A 25649-nucleotide genomic window follows, 5' to 3' on the forward strand; every position below is an offset into this window, starting at 1 on the left:
CAGGCCTGTGAAAATATCTGGCCACTCCTCGGTTGTAATCCATAATATCAAAATGTAACAGCATGCATCAATCACACGGGCTATTTTTCAGCTTCTGATGAAGTATTAAAGCACGGTTAGACATTTTAATTAAAGGACGTGATTGATAGAAAGGAAAGAAACCTGAATGTTCTCTGTCTCTAACCTTCAGTCTGAGCAGAGAAAGTCGGACAAACGCAGGCAGTGGTGACAAATCTCAAGTAGGAGTTTCCTGGATGTCAGATATAAACCCCAACGCTTAGAAAAGCCGCAGCTTTACGTATCTTTTGCTCTGTCTGTCACGGTTTCAACAGGTTCAGAAGGCGACGAATGAGATGTGAGGAATACAGACGAGGAGGAGGAGGAGGAGGAGGTGGAGGGGGAGGGGGAGGGGGGTGGAGAGGGTTGTGGCTCAGGGCAGGGAGAGAGGGAGAGAGAAAGAGAGAGAGAGGGAGAGAGGTAGCTGGGGGGGAGACAGATGCCCCTGCCCTGCTGGTCATGTTGGCAGTGGCAGGGCTGCCTGCGTGTGACAGACGGGGGAGGCGAACATCCCAACTCTGCTACGCAATCTGCTCCCTGCTCCCTCCCCCACATTGTCCTCGCTCTGCCCTGCGCTCTCTTATTTTCCACTTCTCCAGCCCTCTTCGTTAGGAGCCCCACTCCTCCATCATCATCAGTGTCTCTGCATCCTTTTTCATCCCCATCCATCCTCCCTGCTTACACCCCCCCCCTTTCCTTCCCCAAGCCTCCCTTTTCTCCCCCCATCCCGACCGAAGGCCCGAGCGAGTGGTTTATCTCAGACCTGGAGGCTCTGTCCTGTCCTGGAGGCCGAGGGCGAAGACTCCCCCTCCTTGCCTGGTGTTCCTACAGCCGGCTGCCAAGCTGTCCTGACCAACCACCTCCCTCCCTCCCCCCTCCTCCTCCTCCTCCTCTTCGCTCCCTCCTCCCTCTCTGCTTCTCCCTCCCACGCCATCCTACAAGCACCACAGCGCCGCACAGCAGGGCATCGACGCGTCACACAATAACACAACCGCACACGCAGAAAGAGCCCTGCTGTGGCGAGCGAAGGCTGGAGATACGAGCGATGTGCCGCTTCACAAAGCGCAAGAGGTATCAGCTACACACCCACACACACACACACACACACACACACACACACACACACACACACACACACACACACACACACACACACACACACACACACACATACAGACACACAGCGGAGCTCCTAAAGGTCACAAACACAGCCTGTTGTTCTGAGGCTGTAAATGTTTGATGAGGGAAGTGTTGAGAAAGTGTCGTCTGAGGGCCTTTAGCTGCGCACCAACAAACTGAGTCACGCTGAGAAAATGCCAGTCCTCATCCATCCCCGACCTCTGACACCGATGCACCTTCAAAACAGCCGGAGACGGCGGAGATTTTGCGGCGACGGCCGTCCTGCTACGAGATCCGCAGTTTTGCACTTTGAAGGATTCGTCCGCTCATTGATTCCGTCTGTGAAGTTATTTCTCTGAAGCGAACCGACCTCTTTCTTCTCAGGCGACGTCCTGCCGGGACAAACGGCGTCTCCTGAAATTCATCAGCTGTTTTTAGGCTGATTTTAAAAGGCTCAGGTTTCTTCCTTCATTTGAAAGACGTCGACCCGCGGCAGGTTTCTAGAAAGTATTGGTTTACTGCTACATTTTTAACGCAAAGTCGACGTTAAAGTTCAAAATCAATGATCAATCAAAAATCAAAATGTCCCTTTTTTCTTTCCAAAAACAACAACAACCCTTAGCTCTTTAAATGTGCACACAAACAGGAAGAGACAAACAGTCATGTGACGACAAGAGACTGAGGGACGTTAATTCAGTTCAGTTCAATTTAAACCACTTTATTTGTCCCCAAAATAGACGCAATCATGTTTGATGATAGGAAAATTAACCTTTCACCACATGATGTTGGCGGTGTTAGTTCACATGAACTAATATCAGCTTTGAGGGGACGACTGTTGGAAGGAAGCGATACCACTGACAGACACGTGACGCAAACACTAAGTTCTCCAAATGCATAAAAACACCGTCCACTCTGGTTCCTACCACCAAAGTCACCGTGCTGACAGCAGGCTGGGAGAGTCAGAGGTGTGTTGTTTGCAAAAACAGAGCGATAACAGCAAGAAGAGCTTGCTCCATCCAGTATGTGAATGTTCTTCTGATTTCGCCCTGAAACATTTGGGGTGGGGAAATATACTAGAGGGTTACCGAGGAAACCAGATAGATACTAGTCTGAATGAACTCACTGGATTGATTTGGTTGAACCGACCCTTTAATATCACATAACAAAGACGTGTGTGACGACGCTCTTCCGTTTCCAAACAGTAACCGAGCCAAACCAATTACTAAAGAGTTCTGGAGTTATATAAAGCTGTGGTGAAAGCCAGTAGGCTTCCACACATGCCGCTGACACGACAGTAAGCGAGCTAAACGGGCAGCCAGTGAATCAGTCGGTCAGGTCGCGGCCTGAGATGTTTGAAGCGGCTGCAGGTTGTAAGCTGAAGGTTTATGTAACGCGGCAAGTAAAAGCTCTGACCCTGGCACACATATAAACGGCCCGACTCGGTTTGACTGGCCAGAGAGCCGCCAACCTCTGGCCTTACACAACACACGCGCTTTCTGTAATCCACCTCGCTTCACCTTCAAACCCAGCCTCCGAGGGCTGAGTGTGTGCATGTGTGTGTGTTTCTGAGTGTGATTAAAGTAGCGCTCCTTCCAGCAGCTAAAGCAGCAAATCCAATAACTGGCCTCTATCGACTGGCACACTCATTAATTAGGGCTTAATACGGCTTAATGCTCAGGCACTGCCCTGCACTAAACCACACACACACACACACACACACACACACACACACACGCACTGCAGGCTGGCTCGCCTCTGCCCGCTGCCTGGAACCGGTGAGGAAGGAAGGATCTGCATGGATCTGATGGCGAGACAGATTGAACGGATGTTTGGGTGAAGAGGGTCTGCGGAGGGAGAAAAACGACGGCTGACGGTTTGCGGCGTCAGGTGAAGGGACGGCTGAAACAAAGAGGTCTCCGGCCATCGCCTCCCCGCCGCCTGCTGCTGGTCTGGCTGGCTGGCTGGCTGCTGGGCGGTCGAGGTTACAGAGCTTCCCCACTGACCTGGTGAAAGGACACCACCTGCTGGATCTGAGGGTTTACTCTCTCAAACACACCCACGCTCGAATAATCCCCCGTAATAACACCTGAAACGGCCTCCAGAGCGGCCCCGCTCGTAAGTGTGTATTTTGCTCCGCAGCAGACATGATAAAAGCAAGTTTTTGCTGCGAGGCAGTTTGCAGTAATTTCCCCTGACGGCCCAATAATCAAACTCCGCTCGCAGTCTGCACCTCGAACCGGCGCGCTCTCTATTGACTGCTGCTACTAAGGAGATTAATTACAACACACACAGTTACCTCTCTGCGGCATACATCAGTCGTAGCCCACAGCTAGTGTCTAAACTCCGTTGTGTTCGTCTGCGTTTGCATATTTATTTACAGGTGGGAGCATATGTCCTAAAGGCACGGTCCAAAGGGAAAGTGCTAACGTCACGTTAGAGAGGCAGAGAGACGCGGTGACAGGAACAGAGGAAGATCTGGAAGCAGCGTTAAGGTCTGTCATTCATCAGCCCCGCATGAGTGTGTGTAGCCTTATTACGGAGCAGATCAGCCGGTGGAGCGTGTCACTTTAAGAAAATATTTATCGCACAGTGCATAGATTATCAAGTTGAAAAAAAAGAGGAAAAAAAAGAGCCACATACTAGACTAATGCCGTGCTGTTTAATCTGTTATTTAGCTCTAAAAATAACCAGGACGCATTCATACAAACAGCATTTAGGTTTAGTTTGGAGAATTTTGCTCGATTTTGAAGATTTTCAGAGTGAAGCGTAATTAAATTTCAACTCCCGTGTACGGGAGAGAGAAAACTTCCACACAAAAAAAAAAAATCAGACAATGAAACCGGTGTGTAAACGTCAAACCTAATGGAAACTTCAGTCCTGAACACACAAGCGTTTGACTGTCTGAACCTCTGTGTGTGCAGCGTGCAGCGTGCCCGGAGGCTGGAGAACGCAGGCAGACGGCCTCGGCTTGCCTGGTTACAACAACACTGCCGGGGGGCGCCGAGGCTGCAGCTGCCACACGCGCGCACACGAAACCATATTTCGCCCCAACCCCAGGCCCACCGTCGCCACCCTCACACCCCGGCGCTCGAGCTAAAGCTTGGCTGGCACACCACTGCACTCAGGAACACACGCGCGCGCCCGCAGGCCTCGCCTCGCGTCCTCTCCTCCAACCTGTCGTGCCAGTTGTTGCTCTCGCTAACGCGCACATTTTGACATGGGAACACCGTCGGTGACGCTGTGGGTTTTTGATTAGGACGGGGCCGGCGTGCATTCCCTCACTGTCGTTTGATCTTCTTTTTCCTTTTTCGATTTCATTTGATGCCACCTGTCATCTCCCGATAGGTCGTTTAGATGTCCGTTACTCTGTGAATGTACGGACGATATCACAAGTCGTGTTTGAAAGCGTTTTGCGTCCCAGAGACGACCTGACGGCGTCAGCAGCCTGAGGTCTGAATACACGGTGACACACACTGAGTATGTTGTAAATGAAGATATAATCCTCCTCCTCTATGTTTAATTTCAGATAGATTCTCTTTCATTTTAATTATTGTTAAATTTGATTTCCATGTAGGATGTCTCCTTCAGGATAAATATTTTTGGTGTAAAAACATTTTGGTTTTACTTGGCTTTCAGACTAATCTGCTGCTCTCCAGTGGTTTCCCACGTTCTCTTTTGTGCGCCAGATGTTAGTTGCTTGCAACTCGTGCCATGTTTGAACAACTGATATTTAGTTTTCCCATTAGACATAATTCAAATAACAGATCTTTTACAAAAACTAATTAAACTTTTATTTTCTCACTTTTCTTGAATTATGTTTTCATTAATATGTATTTGTTTTGATTTGTTTTGTGCTTGTTATTACCACACCAGGCTCATATTTCATGTTAAATTTTTTTTTTAAATCCTTCTAGTAACCTAAAGCTTTAAAAAGTTTTAATCCATTTACTTCACATAATTTTTACTGAATAATCCAAATTAAACTTTGAAAAATGAAGTTAAATGACTTTACAGTCAGATAAATAGAGATACAGAAAGACAGCAAACACAATGTCTTCTGTTGTCAGAGTGACACTATTGCTGAGTGGGAATGGAGTCCAAAGAGCATGCTGGTCTGAAAAGTAAATAAAATAAGATATGAAAACATTTATGTGGCCTTTAATGTGTTCAGTTTACCTGTGACCAAGTATTCAAACTTTAACTTATTTAATTAAATATCATATCTGGAATATTACTTCTTCCTCTGCGTTCACTATTAAAATGAGCTTAAACATCCAGAAGCATCAGTCTACATACCTGTCTGTGTCTTTGGTTACCAAACAAATAATATTTATTAATATTATTAATACTATGAACAGAGAAACAAAAAAATAAATAATAATAAATGGCACTGAATGCGGAAATCAATTCATCTTTTTCAATTATACACACAGACTTTGGTCTGATAAAGCTTCTAGCTTCTAGGATTTCACCAAAGTATTTTCTTTTTGGTTTCAAATGAAGTCACGCATAAATAAAAAACTTAAATTAAAACTGTTCATGCAGGGAAAATCTAAAATATATTCATGATCTGACAGCTCTGGATCTCTGCTTTCATTCGTATTAACAGAGGTGTCGGTGCGGCTGCGGGCTGCTATATCAACTATTCCATGTCAAAGTATTTGCTGCCTGGAGGCCCGACGACTCCTTTTTAAGTATCTCTTGTTTGAGCGTTTACTTTCCCGGCATTAAAGTGTTTCTGCTGATGTTAATTTTAGCATTGTTCTAAAGAAGGGGCAGGTGTTCCGGCGCCACTTCTCTACTTGTAGTTTTATGAAGTAGTGTTAGTGTCACTGACTGGGGCTCGAGATGTGACGCTTTGCACAGTTAACGCTCCAGCTTGCAAGCCTCTGGCTACAGCCCGACATCTGAGCTGCAAATCTGTGCGTCTGTGTGTGTGTGTTTGTGTGTTTGTGTGTGTGTGTGTGTGTGTGTGTGTGTGTGTGTGTGTGTGTGCGCGCGACTGAGCTGTAAAGCCACCGTTTGACAATGCTCTTTCAGCAGGCCGCGCTGCGGTCGCTCCCGGCTACAGAAGCCAGCTGGGCAATGCAGAGACGGAGCCGATGAGAAACGGAGAAAATGAAACGGAGAAACGGAGGAGGAGGAAGGAAGGACGACTGATCAGCGCCATCCAGAGGTAAGAACGCGGGCGAGCGAAAAAGGAGCGAGATTTCCTCACATTTTTGCTTCTGTTCACGGCTGAAATATCAAGTCAAGTCCTCTTGAGTCATTTTAAACTCTACATTTCCTGTATGGGTTACCAGCTGAAGATTATTCCTTTGCCCAGAAAGCTCATAAAATGTATAGGACACCTTGAGAAACATTCAAAGCTGCTGAGTTCTAAAAGCAGAGATTAGCTGCAGATGCTTCTTATCACGTAAAATCATGAACCCACTACTCTTCCTGTAAGGGGGAAACATTCTGCAATGAGCGGCAGCAGCCTGCAGAACACGATACGAAGCATAACAATTCTAACTGGGCCTCTTTTCTCTATATCTCCACATCTCACTCCTTTATTATCCCTCTGTACCTCCAAGATTGCAACTCCTCACTCTCACACTCACACACACACACACACACACACACACACACACACACACACACACACACACACACAGATGAGAGCAATAAAAGCTGTCCTGTTTTCTTCTGCCCAGCCTTTGCCAACTTAATTTGCAAATGAAAAGTTTTGCGAGGAGCGTCCTTTTGCTCGTGGGGCATGGCAGCACACTGTGTGTTTGGGTGGCGGGGGGGTTGACAGAGGGTGTGTGTGTGTGTGTGTGTGTGTGTGTGTGTGTGCGTGTGTGCGTGGCAGGAGCCCAGATGAAGCAGCCCTCGCCCGAGGCTCGCCGTCCGCCCGCGGTAGCAGCAAGCCGGTTCCTTCTTCCCCGGCCCGTCGCGACCATTTGTTCCATTAACCGATCTCCTGGAGCCTCTGGTGCAAGCGCACACACACACACACACACACATCCACAGGCGTACATACTTCAACAACTGCTTGCACAGCTCACGCCACACATGGCCCCTCCGTCGCTCCTCCGCCCTCCATCCGCCGCTCCGTCCCTCCCCTCCCCTCGCCCGCGCTCCTCCAGACGCACGCACCATCTTTCTTGGCGGAGGCCATATGGCCCAGTGAAGCCTGTGGATCTACAGACACATCTGCGTATATGTTGCTACTCCCCTTAAAGGGCTGCACAGTGAGATTTACACACCTATACAGTCTGTGCGCACACACAGACACACACACACACGGGCCTGACAAACACACTCTGCTGTCACTATGCGCGGTTAAATAAGTGTTATGTCGTACATGCGCGCGCGTGTGTGGGTCTGCGTATGTGACCTAAGTGTGTACATGCGTAGTGATAATTGGTGAAACAGCCTGCGAACAGCTGTGAGGTGAGAAAAGGTTTCGTGGTGTTTCGTACAGAAAGCAGAGGGGAGGAGGAGGAGGAGGAGAGGGGAGGAAAGTTGGAGTGAAACTGGAGAACAAATCTTAGGTACGAGGAGAAAACAGCGCTCGCTGTGAACTTTTCTCTCTCTGTAGTTTTCAGATTTTTCACTGACGCAAACCTGTCAGAAATAAACCGGGCTTTAAAAAAAACTAAATCATAGAAAAATGTTTTTAAATGTATTTTTTTTCCCCCAGGTTCAATCAATCAGTGGGAAACAGTTATAATTTACAGTTCAAATAAATCATTTAAGAGTGACACATCTAAAACAAAAACTGTTCCATTGAGAAGAGGAGAAGAAATTTACATTGAATGCATTAACCTCCAGTTCATTTGGTACAATAGTGAAACAAATTCATTCTAATGTAACAGTTGTGCACTAAATCCTAGATTTATGATTGTTGTAAAAACAGCGTCAGAATGATGGTGATTCAGCAGTGAGATCATTTTGGAGGATGTAGTTTGTGGTGCTGTTAAAATGGATTGAATTAAACACTAAAGTGTTTCTGTTATTTTTTGTAGTTCACTCACTAAAATAGGGTTGTCAAAATAATAGAAACATGTGTAGGTACAACGCAGTATAATTAAATGGTACAACATGAACACACAGTTGAATCAACAGCTCTTTAAACAAACAATAAATACCACAACCTTCATGAAGCTAAGAATTAGAGCAGGACTCTTAAATACATTTGTTTTCACTCGTGTATGAATGAAGTGAGTGAGTGTATGTTAAGAGTCGCGGTGTCTCACATTTCTCTCTAAATTGACTTGTGTTAAGATTTTTTATTTTGCCAAACTTACAAATAACATGACGAGCCACTTCCCTCTGAAAATATGAAACTTCTTTTTTTGCACATTTTTCTTTTTGCATCCGTAATTAGATATTTTGTGTACAATTTATAATCTGAGCTTTCTCACAAACATAATCTGTCCTCATGGAGAAACGCTCTGTATAAAATTTTGACTGGTGTTGAGGCAATAAAGATTAATTATTTTTTATTATTATTTTTTATTTTATGTCACCCAAAAGTTAAAGTCAAATGTGAGCATATAAAAAAATAAAGTGCATAAATGATGCATTTAACCTCAAAAAATCTAAATCGTTTCTTGAATCAACATAAAACTTTTAAATGAATTATTTTGCATAATTATTCTATAACTAACTGCTGCCCCGCTCCATCGCTCCACCATCCGCTCTATCGTTTTTAAATAAATAAATAAATAAAAAAACGCAGCCACACACAAATAGTGAAATAAATAATTAAGTGGTGCAGCAAAAACATTGTGTGCTAAAACCCCTGTGTAGTTTGGCAGTCGGCTTGCCCATGTAAAAATAAATCAAGCTGATTTTCCAAATGTTTTGTGCGTGGTGCGCTGTTGCCGCTCTTCGCAGCACAGATTGCAGGCCGATGGAGAGGCTGTGGGGAGGGGCGGGGCGCTGGATATTGAACCCACTTGCACCAGCTTGTTAACACGTACACCTTAACCCCCGAGCAGCGCGGCAGGGCGCCGCCGAGCGCTCCAGCATACACCCGATGTATGGGGCCGTACGCTGAGGATCACCAACAACGTGTATATCTGGGATTCAGTGCAGGAAAAGTACCAAATACACACGCAAAGAAAACTACGCTCACAATAGAAAAGTTCAGCCACTAAACATCGCAAACTCTCTTCATTAATAAAGCTGTATACAAGATACTTCTGGCAGGTTTTCTTGTTTGCCCTCAGAGTACTATCAGAACCAAAAAACACACCGAGAGAAAAAACAAGTACCAGCTGCAATGTGTATCATCATCATCATCAATGTGAGTCATACTTCATATTTCCATCCTCTCTGTATTGTACCTAATGACAAGCACCTAAAACATAAATAATAATAAATACTATACACACATTCAAACCTTCAACCGAGAGGAAAATGAAACCTAAAATATGTTGTCAATACATCTTAAAGTGACCTGTTATTAAGCTCAACTCCAGAGATTTTTTAAATATCAGGAGGATTCGTCGAAAAACTAAGTGTCAAAGCAGAAAATAAAACTCCTGCAAATGCCAAGAGTGATTATCGTGGTTCAGTTGGGAGAAGAGAGAAGTTAGGTGCCAACTTCCCAGCCAATCCACTTTTGGCAGCCGGATTCCTGCTCTGCTAAACCTCCTGAGAACATGCAATAGCAGCCCATGCACACACACACACACACACACACACACACACACATTAAAATACCAGCGTAACATATGCGCGGAAACATACAGAATATTCATACTTCGCACTCTTTGACAACTTATACCGGTCTTTCTTTTCCGTGAGGCGCACAAAAGCGGCCGCGCGCGCACACGCACGCACACACACGCGCGCGAGCAGGAGGCAGCTGTGACTTGGTAAACTTTGTTTTTCTGGCAGCGTGTAACTGTCGGCAGGTTAACACCGGTGGGTGGTAGACAATATGTAGTGACATCGACGGAGCAGGAGAGAAGGGTGTATGCGCTAGGCTGTGTGTGAGGGGAGTTTGGTTGGTGGGGAGGGGAGAAGGGGGGGGGTGCACTGGGGTAGAGATCCTGCAGAGTGGGGCAACAACACCCACACACCCTCGCCCACATTGGCAGAGCCAGGCTGTACGCCAGGCCCCCCCCCTCACCCCCCCCGTGGAGACACACACCAACTAGGCCCCGCACTCAAGGAGGAAGGGACCCCTGCGTCTTCCACTCTCACAGATACTGTAGAATAAGAAGACGTTTTAGCTGCAGCTTGAATACGTTGGAAAAAACAACCGATATTTAAGAGGCTCGTCCCAGAGACGTCTGGATGTTTTATCTTGGAAACGAATATTTAAATCTCAAAATAGCTGCAGATTCATTTTTATTTTAATCCATTATCGAGTTGGTCCTCCTCTGGCGGAAAGACAAAAACTTTGCCGTGATCAGTTTGTGCGATACGTTATTTAGTCACCACTGAATTACACAACTTCTCACGACGTACCTACTTGTTAACTGCATCCTTCATTTGAGCCACCGATGTGTAAATCAGCAGCGATTAATGATTCGGCCGATAAACGAGCTCTTCACAACCTAATGTGAATCCTTTTTTTTTTAATCTTTTCACAGAGCGCCTATTAAATATCTTTAACTGATTCACTGAAACTCGTTTAACTACTCAGGAACATTTTGTGTTTTTCAGCGTGATGAGTTCAAAAATCTGGACAGCAGGAGAATAAACTGCTGACTCAAAAACCTCCATGTCAACAACAGTTAAAACAATAAAACAAACATCAGATGTGCAGAAGATTGACTGGCTGGGGACAGGCTGTACTTCTCTGCTGTCATCGTTCCACAAATGGAAAGGAATAAACTCTGAAGAGCTCAAACTGCATCAAGGCTGCGCTTATTCTAATAATTAAAACGATTTGATCTTAATATTCATTCCTACGTAGGACACTGCTGCAGACGTGGCAGTTAATCATTCAAATAAAAAGGGAAAAAAAATCCTTGAACTGTCTTTCTAGGGGAATCAACCAACCAGAGTTGTATTAACTGCGTCTCATTCAACAGTAAATAACAAGACATTCACTTTGTCTGGAAACCTTTTGTAGATTTCTTCTACTAGATGAGAGGCTCAGTATTAAGTCAGTTTTTCCTTTTCTAGGATGATGTGTGTTTTAAAATGTCCCTCTCAGTCTGTGTGTGTTCCGTGCATTTACCTACCTGTCCTTCATGCGCTGGTGCATGCGTCCGTGCTGGACACACTGTTCCTCCATGTTGGAGCAGCGAGCTCTCAGACTCTTCACCGTCTCCTCCAAGTGTTGCCTCTCCAGGGCCAGCTGTTCCATCTCACTTCTGCACGTACACACAGACACTTACAGATGAAACTCCACTGCACCAGGAACACTTTCAAGCAGAAAGACAAAAATGACGCTTTGCTGTAAAGCTGCGTTCATACTAACAGCGCAAAGGCAACAAGCTCCGAGCCATTTACAGAAGTTTAAAAAAATAATTTCTGAGTAAACTACATAAAAGAGCAAACTGATTTATAAAAGATTTAAACATGTTTTTTTTAAATACCATTTTCTGCATTTGTTGCAACGTTGTGACAATTATCTTGCAAGACTACACAACAAGATCAGTCCACATGTGAGGGAGATCCAACGCATGACAGAAGTTACAAGTCAGGCCTCAAAGCTGATTAGTACGACAGTAGAGAAGAACAAAAGCAAAGCCAATAACAATAACTCGTCAATAACTCATCACTAAAAATGTTTGTGTTTTCTACAGAAGCCCTGAATGGACAAACCAAACACTGACTTTACAAAGGAAATGTATCTGAACAAAGTAGAAGGTTCAGCTCAGTGGCGTCATCTCTCACTCTTCTGAGCTGAGCTTTAGCTTTAGCAGCAGCAGAGAAGGAGGTAACGCGCGACTAACATCCTAATCTAGGCTTTGTTTTCTGTTACATCGGATGTCCTGAACCCCGGTGTCTATTTCACAACGTCACACTGGCCGATCAGCAGAAGTCTGCCGTATAAGACACACATAGTCAGCCTGACTAACTGCTGAAAACAATTCATCACTTTTCTTATTCATCTTGCTGCAACTGTCTCAGTGTAACCTCACTTAGCCCGACGGAGGCTGTCCAGCAGGACTTTAACCGCTACACTGGGCTTGGACTCCAGGAGCTCAAACAGCCCGAGGCACAAAACACACCAACACCACACTGCTGCTAAACACCAAGTCACACACATACAGCAGCCACGCGTGTCAGTGGACTCGTACCCACGAAAACTACAGCGCGGATACTGTACATGTACATCTGTTCATGTCTGTCCATGAGAAACTACGCTCCGTGTGTGCGTTGTGTGCGTGTGTCCCGTGGCTGGTGAGGCCAGTGTGGTCTGGCAGGGCCAGATTGGGGGCTGTCATGTGACTAATGTGCAGCACAGCTCCAACAGCTGACAGGACACTGGGCCCAGGGTCACTCTCATACACACTGACAAACACAAACACACACCCGGGCAGCCCAGATGGAGAGCTGGGCTGGCCTGCTGTGACTACTGTAGCATCAGGTTAACAAGAAAACAGGTCAGACTGGAAAGCGGAGTGTGGCGCTCCGTTCCAAACGGTCTCAATAGATGATGATGGTTTGTGAAGTGATGACGAGGATGTCGAGCAGATAGAGGGGGTAAACGGCCCTCTGGTGTAATGACAATAATGATAATAATAATAATAACGAGAAAGTAAAAAGTGGCGACATAAAACACTGACCTGCTGTTTTCTGTCGATTCTTCCAGTCTGGCCCCAAGTGTGCAACACTCCTCCTTCAGCTTCCTGATCAGGGAATTCTGGGAACTCAGGAGGCCATCCAACTCTCCGACTGCAGCCGTTCATGGGAAAAGTGACGGTTAGTCTGAGGTGAAACACCACACATGACCTGACTCAGATAACTCAATAACGCAATAACTCAACTCAGATCCATCATTCCAGCCAACGTTTAGAGACTGGCCTTGTTACAGGACTCTTAAATTATTAAAAGGATTAATTAGGGCTTGTTCACGATAAATGCGTCTTCAACATCATTATTAGTCTGAGCTATAGATAACACTCAACTTATGGCGGCTAGCACTGAATGCTGGAAACGGTCAAAAAGGCCTTAATGTGGAATGTGTGGGATAATGTAGCTTAAAGAACCCAAGACCTGACTTCAGAGGGGACCAGTGCACATATGTGGCAAACAACACTGTTTACATGTAGAAACCTACACATGCAGCCACTTAACGTGAAGAAGCTCAGTTAAATGCTCCTGACATTAATCTGATGCTTCATTTTATTAGTGTCAGTTTAGGTAACGAGGAATGTTTATTCACTCTAAAACATGCATCTACGTTATATTCAAATTAGTGAATTGCAACGTTTCTAATAATAGATAATAATATTTTAATAAAAAATGTCAAATATAATGGATTAAATTCAATATGTGGGATTCACTGCAGACAGGATTTCACTGTGTTTTCATTTAATTGTTGAAACTATTTAGGAAGAAAAAAAACGCGTTTTTGGTTTCAACAGACTGCCTGACATACTGTATTAGTGGGAAGAAATAAAAGTTAAAAAAAAAAAAGGAGAGAGCATAACGGCTACTTCTGTTAACACGTTAGACACCAAATGGCCTCACATATCTACCTTACGGAGCAGAACAATGAAACCTACTGTAAAACACATATGTGTCTTTGAATGTTTTCCCAAAAACGCTTTCGTCAACATTTACGTTAAACTGATGCACAGAGAGAAGCGAGCGCAGAGAGCGGAAACACAAAGTGTGTGAGGTGGAGTAGGAGAGTGTTTTGTTGTTTGGAAGAGCTCCGCTTCTCCTCTCCACCCCTTCCCTGCCACGTCCTCATCCGCTCATGGGGGCCTCTTTCTGTACAATCCAACATCGGGCTTTCATCATTCCTTTGAAACGGTCCACGTCCCGCGCTCCAACATATGTCCGCTCTTTCAAAATAACAATGGCTGCCGTTTGGATTGAGGCAATGATCCACCTGCTCCGGCATTCTGTTAGCGCCAACCAAAAAAACCAAAGGCACCAAAGACTCGCAGTCTTTGAAAAGTAGCTTGGACTTTTGTTTTTGTGCATATTGTGGAGAGAAGAGTAGATGGTTTAAATCGCAGAGGAAGAGATGTGACGGTACATCTCTGCACTAAATGACACACAGCACTGATCTGCAAGTTCCATTTCAGACATTTAAATCTCCTCTGTAATAGACCAGCTAATAAAATATATAGGAGAAGGTTTCTAGGATCATGAGCCTCTCGTCCTCTAATTGTGTTTCTAACGTGAGGTTTTAGTCTACTGTATACAGTCTCCGTCCTCATATCGCTGCATGGAGAGCAAAAACCGAATGCCACAGAGCATTAAACTATTAAACTTAAGCTACACACTCACGGCCGTGCAAACACACACACACACACACACGCGCGCGCGCTCTCAACAAAGTTTGGTCAGTGCTGGAAAAGTTGCATGAAGAATGCTAATTAGCCGAACAGGCTTTGAATGCGTCTGGCCGTGCGTAGGCCAAAAAGAACCCTGGGACACAGAAACACAGCAGAACTGGCACTGGAAACAAACAGAGGAAAAAATGAGGAAGGGAGGGAGGGAGGGAGGAAGCCAGGCAGGCAGGGAGGGAGGGACGGAGAGAGAAACAAATATCTGATATCATCTAGAGGCTGCTCTGTACACATTTACTCAAAAAAGAAACATGAGGGGGAAAAAAAAAAAAAAAGTCTGATAAAAGGTGGGAGGGAGCGGAGAAGAAAGGAGAGGGGGGACGGACGGATGGAAGGAAGGAAGGACAAACGGATGGACGGAGAGGCGGGATTTGGAGAGCAAGAAAGCTAATTATCCAGCTCGTCTGTTGGGTTGCACGGGGAGAGGAAGTGATGCGAGCGACTAAAGGACGTCCACCCCTCTATCCCCTCCCCGTCCACAGTGTCCTGCTGTGCTCTGATGTCAGCTCTCTTTAGACAACATGTGTGCTGCCGACACGCGCCAGAAACAAACCCTTTGTTTACCCCCCTCCCTCCTCCCTCGCTCCATCCTCTCCTCCCTCCGCACCTTCCATCTTTGTTGTGCGTACCAGCAGGCTCCCTGGTTGTCGAAGGGAACCACAGGTAAATAAAAAGCTGGTAGAAGGGAGGGAGTGTGGTAGAGGGTGGGAGGTGGATGTGAGGGGGGGTGGGGGGGGTGGATCCAGATGGTGCAACAGATGTGCTAGCAGCAGCAGCTCTGCTGCCGAGACAGACATGGAGCTCTGAGCCGGGTCTCTCTGCTGTGCCCTGAGAGTCTCTATTCTCCTCTTAAGGCTTCTGTTCTGCTCTTTTGAGGTCAGCTCGGATGAGTTGCGTACCCGTCCGTGTTGCGATGGGTGGAGGGAGGAGACAGGAGGAGAAAAACTACGTCCTTAAACTTGGAAGACTGCAAGTTCAAGACCTTGTTCCTGTCCGCATTCAAAGATCCACCCTGCTGAGTTATCCTTCAGGAAGAGAGCGAACCCCTCCCAACTCAGAGGCGGTTGATGTGTAGCTGACCCCAGTCGGCTCGTTTTAGATATTAATTGTTCCGTCAGCTCCGCTGTTTGTTTCGGACTCGCTCCAAACAACATAACCTCTAACATGTCTGGCCCTACAGTAAAGCTCACGTAGAGAGGTTATAAAGATTGTGTCACATGTACTGAAAATGTATTAATGCAGACTTTTGGGACGACAAATCAACACCTCTCTCAGTAATTTTAAATAAATTCTGAATACTGCCATAATTTAATGCAGGTTTGCTATATTAGAATGCATTTGTCTTCACAAGTAGTGTACCTAATGAACTGACAAGTTAGTGCATTTTCAGTTGATGTAAATTCAGTATTTTATGACGCCTTTCATTAGCTGCTTGTTCTCGCATGTCTCACATTGTCGCTAGAATGCATTTTTTACCAAAAATAAAGATAATGACAGGCTAAGTACAATAAATGAACAAAGTACTGTTATAAAGTAACTAATTAGTATAGACAAAGCATCATGACATTTGAACTGCAACTCTGAGATGTGAGATGCCGTGAAATGCCAGTGGTGATCAGTGTGAGGTTTCACCAGCTCAAATCAAAGCTGCACCAGTGGTGAGGACAAGGTGAAAAACAGCATATTTGAGCCGATACAATCGTAATGTGTTTGAAGAGACGACACAAGAAGCTGCGTCACGGGTCAAAAGTGTTTTTACGCGAGGCCACTGCCGAAGACAAACTCCCTGCCAGTCACCGACCTCTCTTCAGGTGTTGCGCGTCCGTCTGTCGCAGCATCACCGTCAGCTCTCTCTCCCTCTCCCGTGCTAAATTGGTCACAGATGCCATTTGCTCTTCATGACTGCGTTCTGCAGTCTCTCTGTCCTGTCTGAAAAGGAGGAACAGAGACGTTATAGGTACGTTAAAGGCTTTCTTTCAAACAAGCAGTGATGAACTAAACATACATGAACAGTGTTATCTTATTGTTAGTGGCATATCATGTAAAAGTATACACTGCTTGTGATGTTTTGTGCATTTTATTTGCAGTTTCTAATCACTTTCCTGTTGAGGATCACAACAACTACCTGTCTAACTAAAACAAAGCTGGCTCATCCTACTGTGAGAGCACCCATATTCATCAGATCTTTATTCATTCGTTTATTTACTGTCAACTGCTCTTAAACTGAGATGCGCTAACTAAGAGTCATGTGGAGTGTGGTCATATTAATTCATATTTATCAGTGAGAATCTGCGGCCGCGCATTCCTAACGCATTCCTGAACAAACCGAACAACTGTGTGAAGGTGGTGAAAAGGTGAGGGACGAAGCAGGAGGAGAGCACACACTGTACAACAAGAGAAAGAAAGAAAAGGACAGAAAGGACAATGACAGCAAAGACTCGGGGGGTTGAAGGGTAAACGTGTCAGGCCACTGTCGGCCTGAAGACCCCCTGAGTGATGCTGCAGCTGTCTGCAACACACACGCACTCAAAAAGAGCGGCAAAGAATAAATGTGCCGTGTCGCAATAAACATTAAAGGACACTGTGATTTTTATTTAGCTTAAGCTGCTCGTCATCTGCGTCTTGCATAACTTGTAGCAATATAATTCAGCTCTGCATATGCAACGCTGACGCTAAAAACACACATAACACCACAGTGACGCAAGATTAAATCTGTGAAAAATCCACAGAAGAGGGTCCACATATGTGTAAATATGTATATGGAGGGTTCAGGCCGCTGTGAGTGTGTGTGTGTGTTAGACTTGAGTTTGTATCTGTATCGGAAGTGTGCAGGTAAAACGCAGACTCAGGTGCTGTCGGCTTTGAACGACACTGCATTTTTTTCCCCGTTTGAAACAAACTTTCCGACTCAACTAAGTCCAAAACGTGCTCAAACAACCGAGGAACAGACAAAAGAAGAAAAAAAAACTACAAAGAGAGTAAAAAAAAAAACAAAAAAACAAAAAAAACGAACAAATAAACAGAACTCTTCCTGAAGTCCAAAGGCGCTAATGAAGAGAGAATTCTCCAGTTTAAGTGAAAACTTTTCTCCCCTACAGCGCTTGGCCTGCATCTCTAAAGTGACCGCGTCTGTCTGTTCCTTCGTGTGTGTGTGTGTTCTCCTGCTGTCCTGCTGTCTGGGGTGTGAAAGCGGGTGGCGGGTGTGCAGGGGACACAAGGAGACTGTGTGTGTCTGTATGCGTACGAGTGTGTGCGCGAGTGAATGAACCCCCGCTGGGCTTGAACAGCAGCCTGAGCCACCAAAGCGCACACCAGGGCTCAGCGGGAGATGGCGGGCAGGCGTTGCCAGCCATTTGGTCCTGCAAGAGGTTCCAGGGGGCCGTGTGTGTATTTGTGTATGTCTATGTGTGTGCGTTCGTGTGCGATCGGGGTGGAGGGTGGTGGTGGTGGTGCGGGGGGACTCGCACCAGACCTGTTTACCCACCAATTAGCATCAGACAGACCGCCAGAAAGTTCCAGCAGTCTGCAATAGAGTGGTGGCGAGGAAGAGGAGGGTGATAAAAAACTGAGGGGAGCAAAGTAAAAAGACGGAGACGTAAACATATGACATCTGTTTGGTCTTGCTCATCCGCTCGGGCAACATTTACGAGAACAATCCAATAAAGTGAAAGGAAACGACCAAACTCGAGGCCGTTGCTTCAGGTGGGGGTGGGGGGATCCTGAGGAGGAGCGCCCACTTAAAGTTTGGGCTCGATAAGTCAGGTCTGAGTGTTTCTGTCTCCGTGAGAACGACCTGAGAGTCCTGTCGGACATCAAACCGAAGCCGGCAAATTGAAAGTCATGTTCTTCCGTCCTCTGCGCCATTTTGTATCCCCAATTAAGCGCAACATGTTTACTTACAAAACGCTGTCACAAAATGGCTGCTGATGAGCGCTATCAAATTAAAGCATGAAAAACAGAAAGGAGGGATCCAGAGTCAGCGGAGAGCCAAGCCCCGGAGCTAGCGTTAGGGGTGACGGCTAGAGCAGAGGCTGAATGTGTGGGGCTGGAGCTGTGTAATTCTCCTTGGGCAATAAGCTGCCTTCCAGTTAATTGGTGAATGGGCTCTGGGACGCTGCCTGTGGCAGGAAGTCTTGTTTGGGCCTAGGAGGCAATAGACTGAATGTTCAGTTAGCAGATAGCTGGGCCTGTTTGTCTATGCCTGGCCTGACGCACTGTAGGACAGCTTGATAAGTATGGCGAGAGCTGCATGGGCCAGGGGCCTAAGGTAGGCTGGAATGGCTCTGGGGCTGCGGCCAGGTACAGTGGCTGCTGGGTAAGTGGGAGGTGGCAGAGGCGGTGGCTGGCTGGCTGGCTAGCTGGCTGGAGCGGTGAGGAAGAAGAGGGAGCCCAGTCCACACTGCCTGCTTAAGTGGGCACTATTCAAGCTGTTGCCCATTAGATGTGGGGTGCCAGGGCTTGACCAAGCGCGGAGTTTGCAGCACCCCATGGTGCAGCCGGCATCCCACGCCAGAACCACCAAATGCCGCGGTTTATCAGAGAACGAGCACAAATTGGAGTCAGACGGTGGACTTGGAGGAATTGGAGACATTCGCCAACGCCAGACACCACTGACCGCTGTTTAGACTAAAGTAAAAACAGGCTTCACTCACCAGTAAACACAATATCACTCAGAGACACGCGCACGCACACACAAACCAAAGTCATGCAAAGTTAACATGTTCAACAAAATAATATTAGTGTAATTTTACAAATGGAAGAAATAAAAAAAAAAGAGCCTCAATTCAATGCATATTCATACGAGTGCTTCACCATGTTCCTGTGTTGGAAAAGAACAGGTGTGAAATTAACATACAGGTGAACGGACTGAACCGAGCGGATAGCGAAAACATGCAAAACGCGGGCTCTGTTCACAACCAAGAGAGCGACTGTTGCAGGTATTGATGATCTCTGCAAAGAGGTGAAGAGGAGGAGACCTGACGCCGTCAGAGGGAGCCATCTGTACGGAAAGAGCACAGGCTGAGACCACCCATGCATAGTTTTACACACTATAAATCTCAAAAATATCAAATAAACGAATATTTAAATCAAGTGTGTTTATGCATTACCTGTTTCGTCTTTTACTGCTTGTAGCTGCGATCTTATTACAGCATCTACAAGCTAAGATTTCCATTCAAATCAGTCATGCAGCCAAATCTAAAACGAACCGACGGCGTACTATAAAATTACAACTGTTAACTATTTGCTCCTCAACTGCTCAAAACGGTGACACTCGCGATGATTCACTCCTGTGGAGGAATTCCAGCGCATCCACGGCTATTTATGATAGACCGCATCAATCAGACGGCATTAATATTCAACAGTTTGTTACGTGGGGACTACAAAGATGATTTCTGCTCATGCGAGAGCGGGACTGGGAGACGGTGAGGCGGAGGCCTAGCTGACGGTGCTGCCAACAATAGACGAGAAAATAAAGTGACATATTGAACGGTTGCTGTGCTGCGCGATAAACATCTGAATTGTTTTGCGTAGCAGACCGCGCACGGTGTCGCACCAGTTTTTTTTTTCTTCTTCTTCTTCTTCTTGTCGCACGCACCTCAATGTGTTTTTAGCACATTTTTACTAAACCTCGGGGTGACGCGAGTCAATCACTGCGCTCGTGCACTCTTTCTCCCTCCGTCCTCTACACTTTATGAAGCACAGAGGCGGCCTGATGCAGCCTTGTTTCCTCTGTACATATATTTTTCCATCTATCCATCGCGTCTCTGCTACGATCCTTTTTTCTCCCCTCTCTCCCTCCTCCTCCCTCTCTCTTTTCCCTCCCACCCTTTTTTTCCTGTAACTAAACTGGCTGTGTCTCTCTCCATCTGCTGGTTCTTCCTTCAGCGGCCCTGCACCTGTTCACACCTCCTCTCCTGTTGGCCACCTCTTCTCTCTTCTCCCCTCTCTCTCCCCCCCTTTATCTCTCTCTCTCTCTCTCTCTCCCTCCCTCTCTCCCTCTCTCTCTCAGCTCAGTGCGATGGTGCCAGGCCCGTTCCTGGCTCAGTTAGCCTCTCTGTCATTCAATCCATCTGTCGGCAAGTCAACTTTGTTTACAGCGGGCGGCCCAAGCCTCTTTTCTTCTTCAAGGAGCACTAAAGCCCCCCCTCCGCCACCAAGGTCAGCGGTTAGCCAATCGTGCCCGAAAAACTGACGAAAGTAGCAAAAAAAATAATTAAAAATACCCTCCCCACGTACACAAAAGTATGGACAATTACTGACAGTTTTGTCCATATTAAAAGCTGTCTTTAATCCCTCTTGCATATAAATAACTGCACGCGTACACACACACACAGACTTCCACAAATAGACACGACCCTCACAGAAACAAACATTTGCTGTTGCAGCACACATTCCCTTGGAGGAAAAGAAAAAAAAAAAAAAAAAACAGCTCCGGGACTGAAGTAATTAGCCGCTGATTGGCCTCTGTCATCATCAATCCGCTCACAAAACAGAACGAGAGAAGTTTAAAAAATCTTAATTGGCACAGATGACTGATGGTCTTAACACAAGAAGAGCGGACTGGCAGCGCAGGCATCTGTGATTTTTTAAAAATAAACACACAGCATACGTACAATATGCTCTCGCGCTGACCCAATCCAGAAACCCAGGACTCGACGTCGGTGTCAAATCTGTGGCCCACAGAAATAGTTGTGGGTAGCATATGTGGCGGTGCTGGAGGTCGAATCTATTTCAGCTGAGAAGGTAAGTGATGGTCCAAAATGAATTCTTTCACTCAGGTTACATCTCGTTAGATGTTTTATCGAGCGTAGGCATGCTACCTGCTACAGCGCTGCTGTAGCTGAGATACAAGAAGAAGATTAGGAAAATAAGCTAAATACTTTAAAAAATGAGCCCAATTACAAATAAACGTTAAACTAACGATGACAAAGTTAAGTTCCAGACATAGCTGTGAGGGGGAAAGGTGTTCGTGCTGAAAGTTTGAACCACATGGGGTGTTTCTCTCCTGGTGTGAGCACAGTTCACCTGTGCTGGAATTAACTTCACACCTGAGACATACCTGATGTCGTTTCAAACGCCCCTCACCCCTCCCACCCGGTCACAAGCCTGGGGGCAAACTGGCAGGGAGAAAAACGTACTCTTCTAATCCAAGTCATCTTCTGCAAACTCCTGTTATCTCCCTACTTTTTCACCTCATTTTCCTCACACTCTCCTCTCCATTCATTTGTAATAACTATATCTGCTTTAAAACAGACTCCGCTAGACGGCATCACCTGCTAGGCTTAACACAAAACTATACATATGTATGAAATGTGGGTTAGTTCAATACAATCCTTCCTTAAATATTATTTTCTCTATATGCTGAGTTGATTAGGCACATTTGTGAAAACAAATGTATATGTCATAACTGTTAAGTTAGACGTTAGTAGTATTACAAACAGTATTTGAACAAAAGCTGAAAATCATTTAGATTGCAGTGTAGGACTGTGGACTGTAGTCTTAACACATGAACACACAAATGCATTCACTTCCGCTAGTGTACCTAATGTTTTGGCAAGTGAGTGTATAACCAGTAGCTGTGATGAAGCATTTGCTATATATATTAAAAATTTACGAGTGTCAATTCATTCTAGGATTTCATTAAATTATAATTCATTTAAAGCATTTTGATGCATCTGACGGTCACAACAGCTTTGGGTTTCTACCAGATGCCATTAATAAAAACCCAAAACCTGTACGCAGATCTGATAAATTTCTGATAAAGAATTATTCTCGTAACTGATGGTAGTGTCTCACAGCCAGGCTTGCCCATTTTTATCTTAACCCATCTCAAATCTTTGCCACTCTCCTCCCCTTCAGTCTTGCAGATTATCTCCACTCATCTGCTACCTTGCTCCGATCTTATGCCTCTCCCTTCTGTCTCCTGCTCCGCTTTCTGATCATCTCCCAATACAATCTGCTGTCGGGGGCACTGGCCTACTACCTATGAGCCATTGCCTGGCACTGCTGTGCACACAAAGGGCATCAGAGTGAGAGTGATGATTGAAGGCTGAAAAAGCAGAACAAAGAGCAGCTATATGAAGGGTAAAAATGAAGATAAAAGTACAGATCTATCAGGTAAAAAAAAAAAATTAAAAAAAAAGAGAGTGACAGAGGTAAAGAGATAAATGAGGGGAAAGGAAGAGCAGGGAGCGGTTCTGTCATGTTGGATGAAAGCTGTGCCTACTAGGCAGCGGGTACTGTGTAGAGCCACTGATGCTGCCACCCTCACAGCAGGGGTGTGTGAAGGCACAATGTTGACCAGATGACACATACACACACGTACACATGTACACGTCTACACGAATGTATTTTGCAGCACAATGAATCCACCGCACGGTGGATAAATTGTACAAACTCCTCACCGGGCCCATTCAGTAAAAAAACAAAATTTTGTGCACGCAGTTTGAAGACGTCTTGTGTGTCCTATATAAGAGGAGTGTACGAGGTGAACGGCGGATGCTGTCCTCCAGCAGTAGTGTGTGTATGTAGGCCAGTGTCCCAGGGCACACTTGGCCGAGGTGACAACAGTTGTAGCCGACAGATTTGCCTCCATCTTGCCCGAGGTCTCACAGTCAGCGATCTGTCTATTCTATCCATTTCCAGCCCCGCAGGACGGATACATTACAGCTCTGCTTAATAATCTTTGTACGTACGGAGCGAGCGTCCTCGGCTCAGTTCGTAGCATGTGAATTTGAACAGTTCACGGTTTCTGAGTGTCATGCAGAAAGGCAAACCTACATGTGTCTGAAAGAACGAAGGACTGACGGTTAGATGCAAGACACGTGTCAGAGCTACATATACTACTAGGATTACAGGAGTGTGTAGTAAGAATAAGGCTGTGTGTTGGGTGTTAAACTACTTTTACACAAAACATTTTTCATTAATTAGTTTCACACGAACTGAAAAACTAAAATGTTGGTACTATCTTGGTAAAGAATCAAAGGATCAATCGGAGACATCTGTTGCAACATTAAACATTTCAGACACTTGCTTTTCAAGAGTCTTGGAGGATCTGCATTTCTGTGACTATACGCCGTCACCATATTAGAGGTTAGGTGTCTCATGGTAAACTATTGCTGCAGATGGTTCCCCCATATGAGCCGGGTTCTGCTCATGGTTCCTTCCGTCTCCCTCCCTCCCTTAAGCTCTGGCTTTTGTAAAGCGTTTATGAAACAATTTAGATTTTATATGAATAGAAAAGAAATTAAATGGAACTCATGAACCTATGGTTACAACATGGGAAGTCCTTAAGAGGAACAGGTCATACCTGAGACAGTAGAAAATGATGCTGATGTTTTTATTCCAGTGAATGGAAATTATTTAATCAATCAAAATGATTGCAGGTGGGCGTTTATGTAATAACTGTGACAGGCCGTGTCAGAGCAAGAGAAATGTTTCTCATCAAGAGGTCACATTATTAAAAGGTTTAGTGAGTGTTTCACCAACACTGCATTAAAACATTACTGTCACGCAAATAGTTAATGACCACAGGAAGAAAGACGCAGCAGACAGTGAGACAGTGTGACAGAAAGACACGAGAGAGTCAAAGGAAGTGAAAGAAAGACTAAAGAAAAGACAAAAAAGTGGGTCTCAACAGATTGAGCGAGAGAGACGGCGAGAGTGCAAGAGAGCGAGAGGTGAGGAGGCAGGATGGCAGAGAGGGCACTCCGACAGCGAGGAGAGAGGAACGCGGCAAGGTCTCGTCACCGGGCCAACGGGCCCACCACTGTCAACATCATGGCACTCCGCGGCACGCACACACTCACACACGCATGCACACGCGCGCACACACACACGGCTGGCCGACGGCCCTCCCAGCTGCCCTATCCGTAACTGTCTGATTAGTTGTGCTAAGCAGCCCCTCCCCTGCCAACCATGGTGCCATCTGCTACCCAACAACATGGCCGCCGACCAGACAGGCACACACAGACACACACGCACACACGGGCACGGGGGCGCACGAAAAAAAAAAATACACGACGAGCCTCATACCTGGCACTGCCCCGCTGTTGTCACACAGAGACGCACACATCAAACTTCGCAGACACAGGTGTAGCCCAAAGGTATCAACACATAACATTCGCTCGAAGACACGCACGCAACTAATCGCGCGCTCACGAACAACACACATCAGGATACAGGGATGCTATGAGTGTTTACGCACGCACGCACGCACACACAAAACGTCGTGCACGCAGTTGCTGTGGAGGCTGTGTGTGTGTGTGTGTGTGTGTGTGCGCAGACAGTGGTTAGACACTGTTAATGCCAGGTAGAAAGAAGGATGCTGTGCTCAAGTGTGTGTGCACTCGCTGGCAGCGCTTGAAGGTTCATTATTGCCCCCGCCTCTCCTGAGCGACTGTTGCCCGCGTGGCGCCCAGGCCCTTTTATTCCGGGCCGTGATTGGACAAGGGCCTCCCGCCGAGTTGGTTTGCAGCAGTTTTGTCGTGCCCAGATTTCGCTCGCTGCTCAAAGCGAGCCTCTGGCGGGACGCGGCATCTGCTGCCTCACCTTCCTCATTTACACTTCTCCGCCCTCGCACACACACACACACAGCTCTGTTCGCCGCCTTTCCAGACCTTGCTATCACGATGAACAACCGAGGGGAGAGGGAAAAACAAGAACTAGGTGGAGGTACGGGGAGAGAGAGAGAGAGAGAGAGAGCAGCAGCAGCGTGAAATGTTTAATAGAGTTTGGGGAACTTTGTATATAAGATTCACAGCGGTTGGTCCGGAGCTTTGAGCTCTCTCTCCGACTATCAGCATCCATCTACACACTCAGGGTCACACAAAGGACAACACGGCCCTAAAACACAGGATCTGCCTCCTTTTCTTCTCTTGTTAAATAATCCTTCCTAGATGATGTACAGTTAAAAAATGTATATTTAGATAAGGACACAATTTTATGTTACAGTTCCATAGTGAATAGAAGCTTAAAGTGTAGACT

At 46.0% G+C, this 25649-nt stretch overlaps 1 protein-coding gene across 3 annotated transcripts in view; it reads right to left on the reverse strand.

The window, feature by feature from the left end:
• The window catches only part of sdccag8 (SHH signaling and ciliogenesis regulator sdccag8), a 40064-nt gene that overhangs the window by 3078 nt on the left and 11337 nt on the right, over positions 1-25649 (reverse strand). For all 3 annotated transcript variants that reach the window (XR_007113962.1, XM_047602530.1, XM_047602529.1), the window contains exons 14-16: positions 16465-16592; positions 12924-13032; positions 11370-11501 (exon numbers count right to left, since the gene is read on the reverse strand). Coding sequence is in view for 2 of the 3 variants with exons in the window: in XM_047602530.1 (XP_047458486.1) it covers positions 11370-11501; positions 12924-13032; positions 16465-16592 (369 nt within the window). In the remaining variant the exon portion in view is untranslated. The remainder of the gene's footprint in view (positions 1-11369; positions 11502-12923; positions 13033-16464; positions 16593-25649) is intronic.

Source organism: Mugil cephalus, chromosome 13, assembly GCF_022458985.1.
Source record: "Mugil cephalus isolate CIBA_MC_2020 chromosome 13, CIBA_Mcephalus_1.1, whole genome shotgun sequence".
NCBI lineage: Eukaryota > Metazoa > Chordata > Actinopteri > Mugiliformes > Mugilidae > Mugil > Mugil cephalus.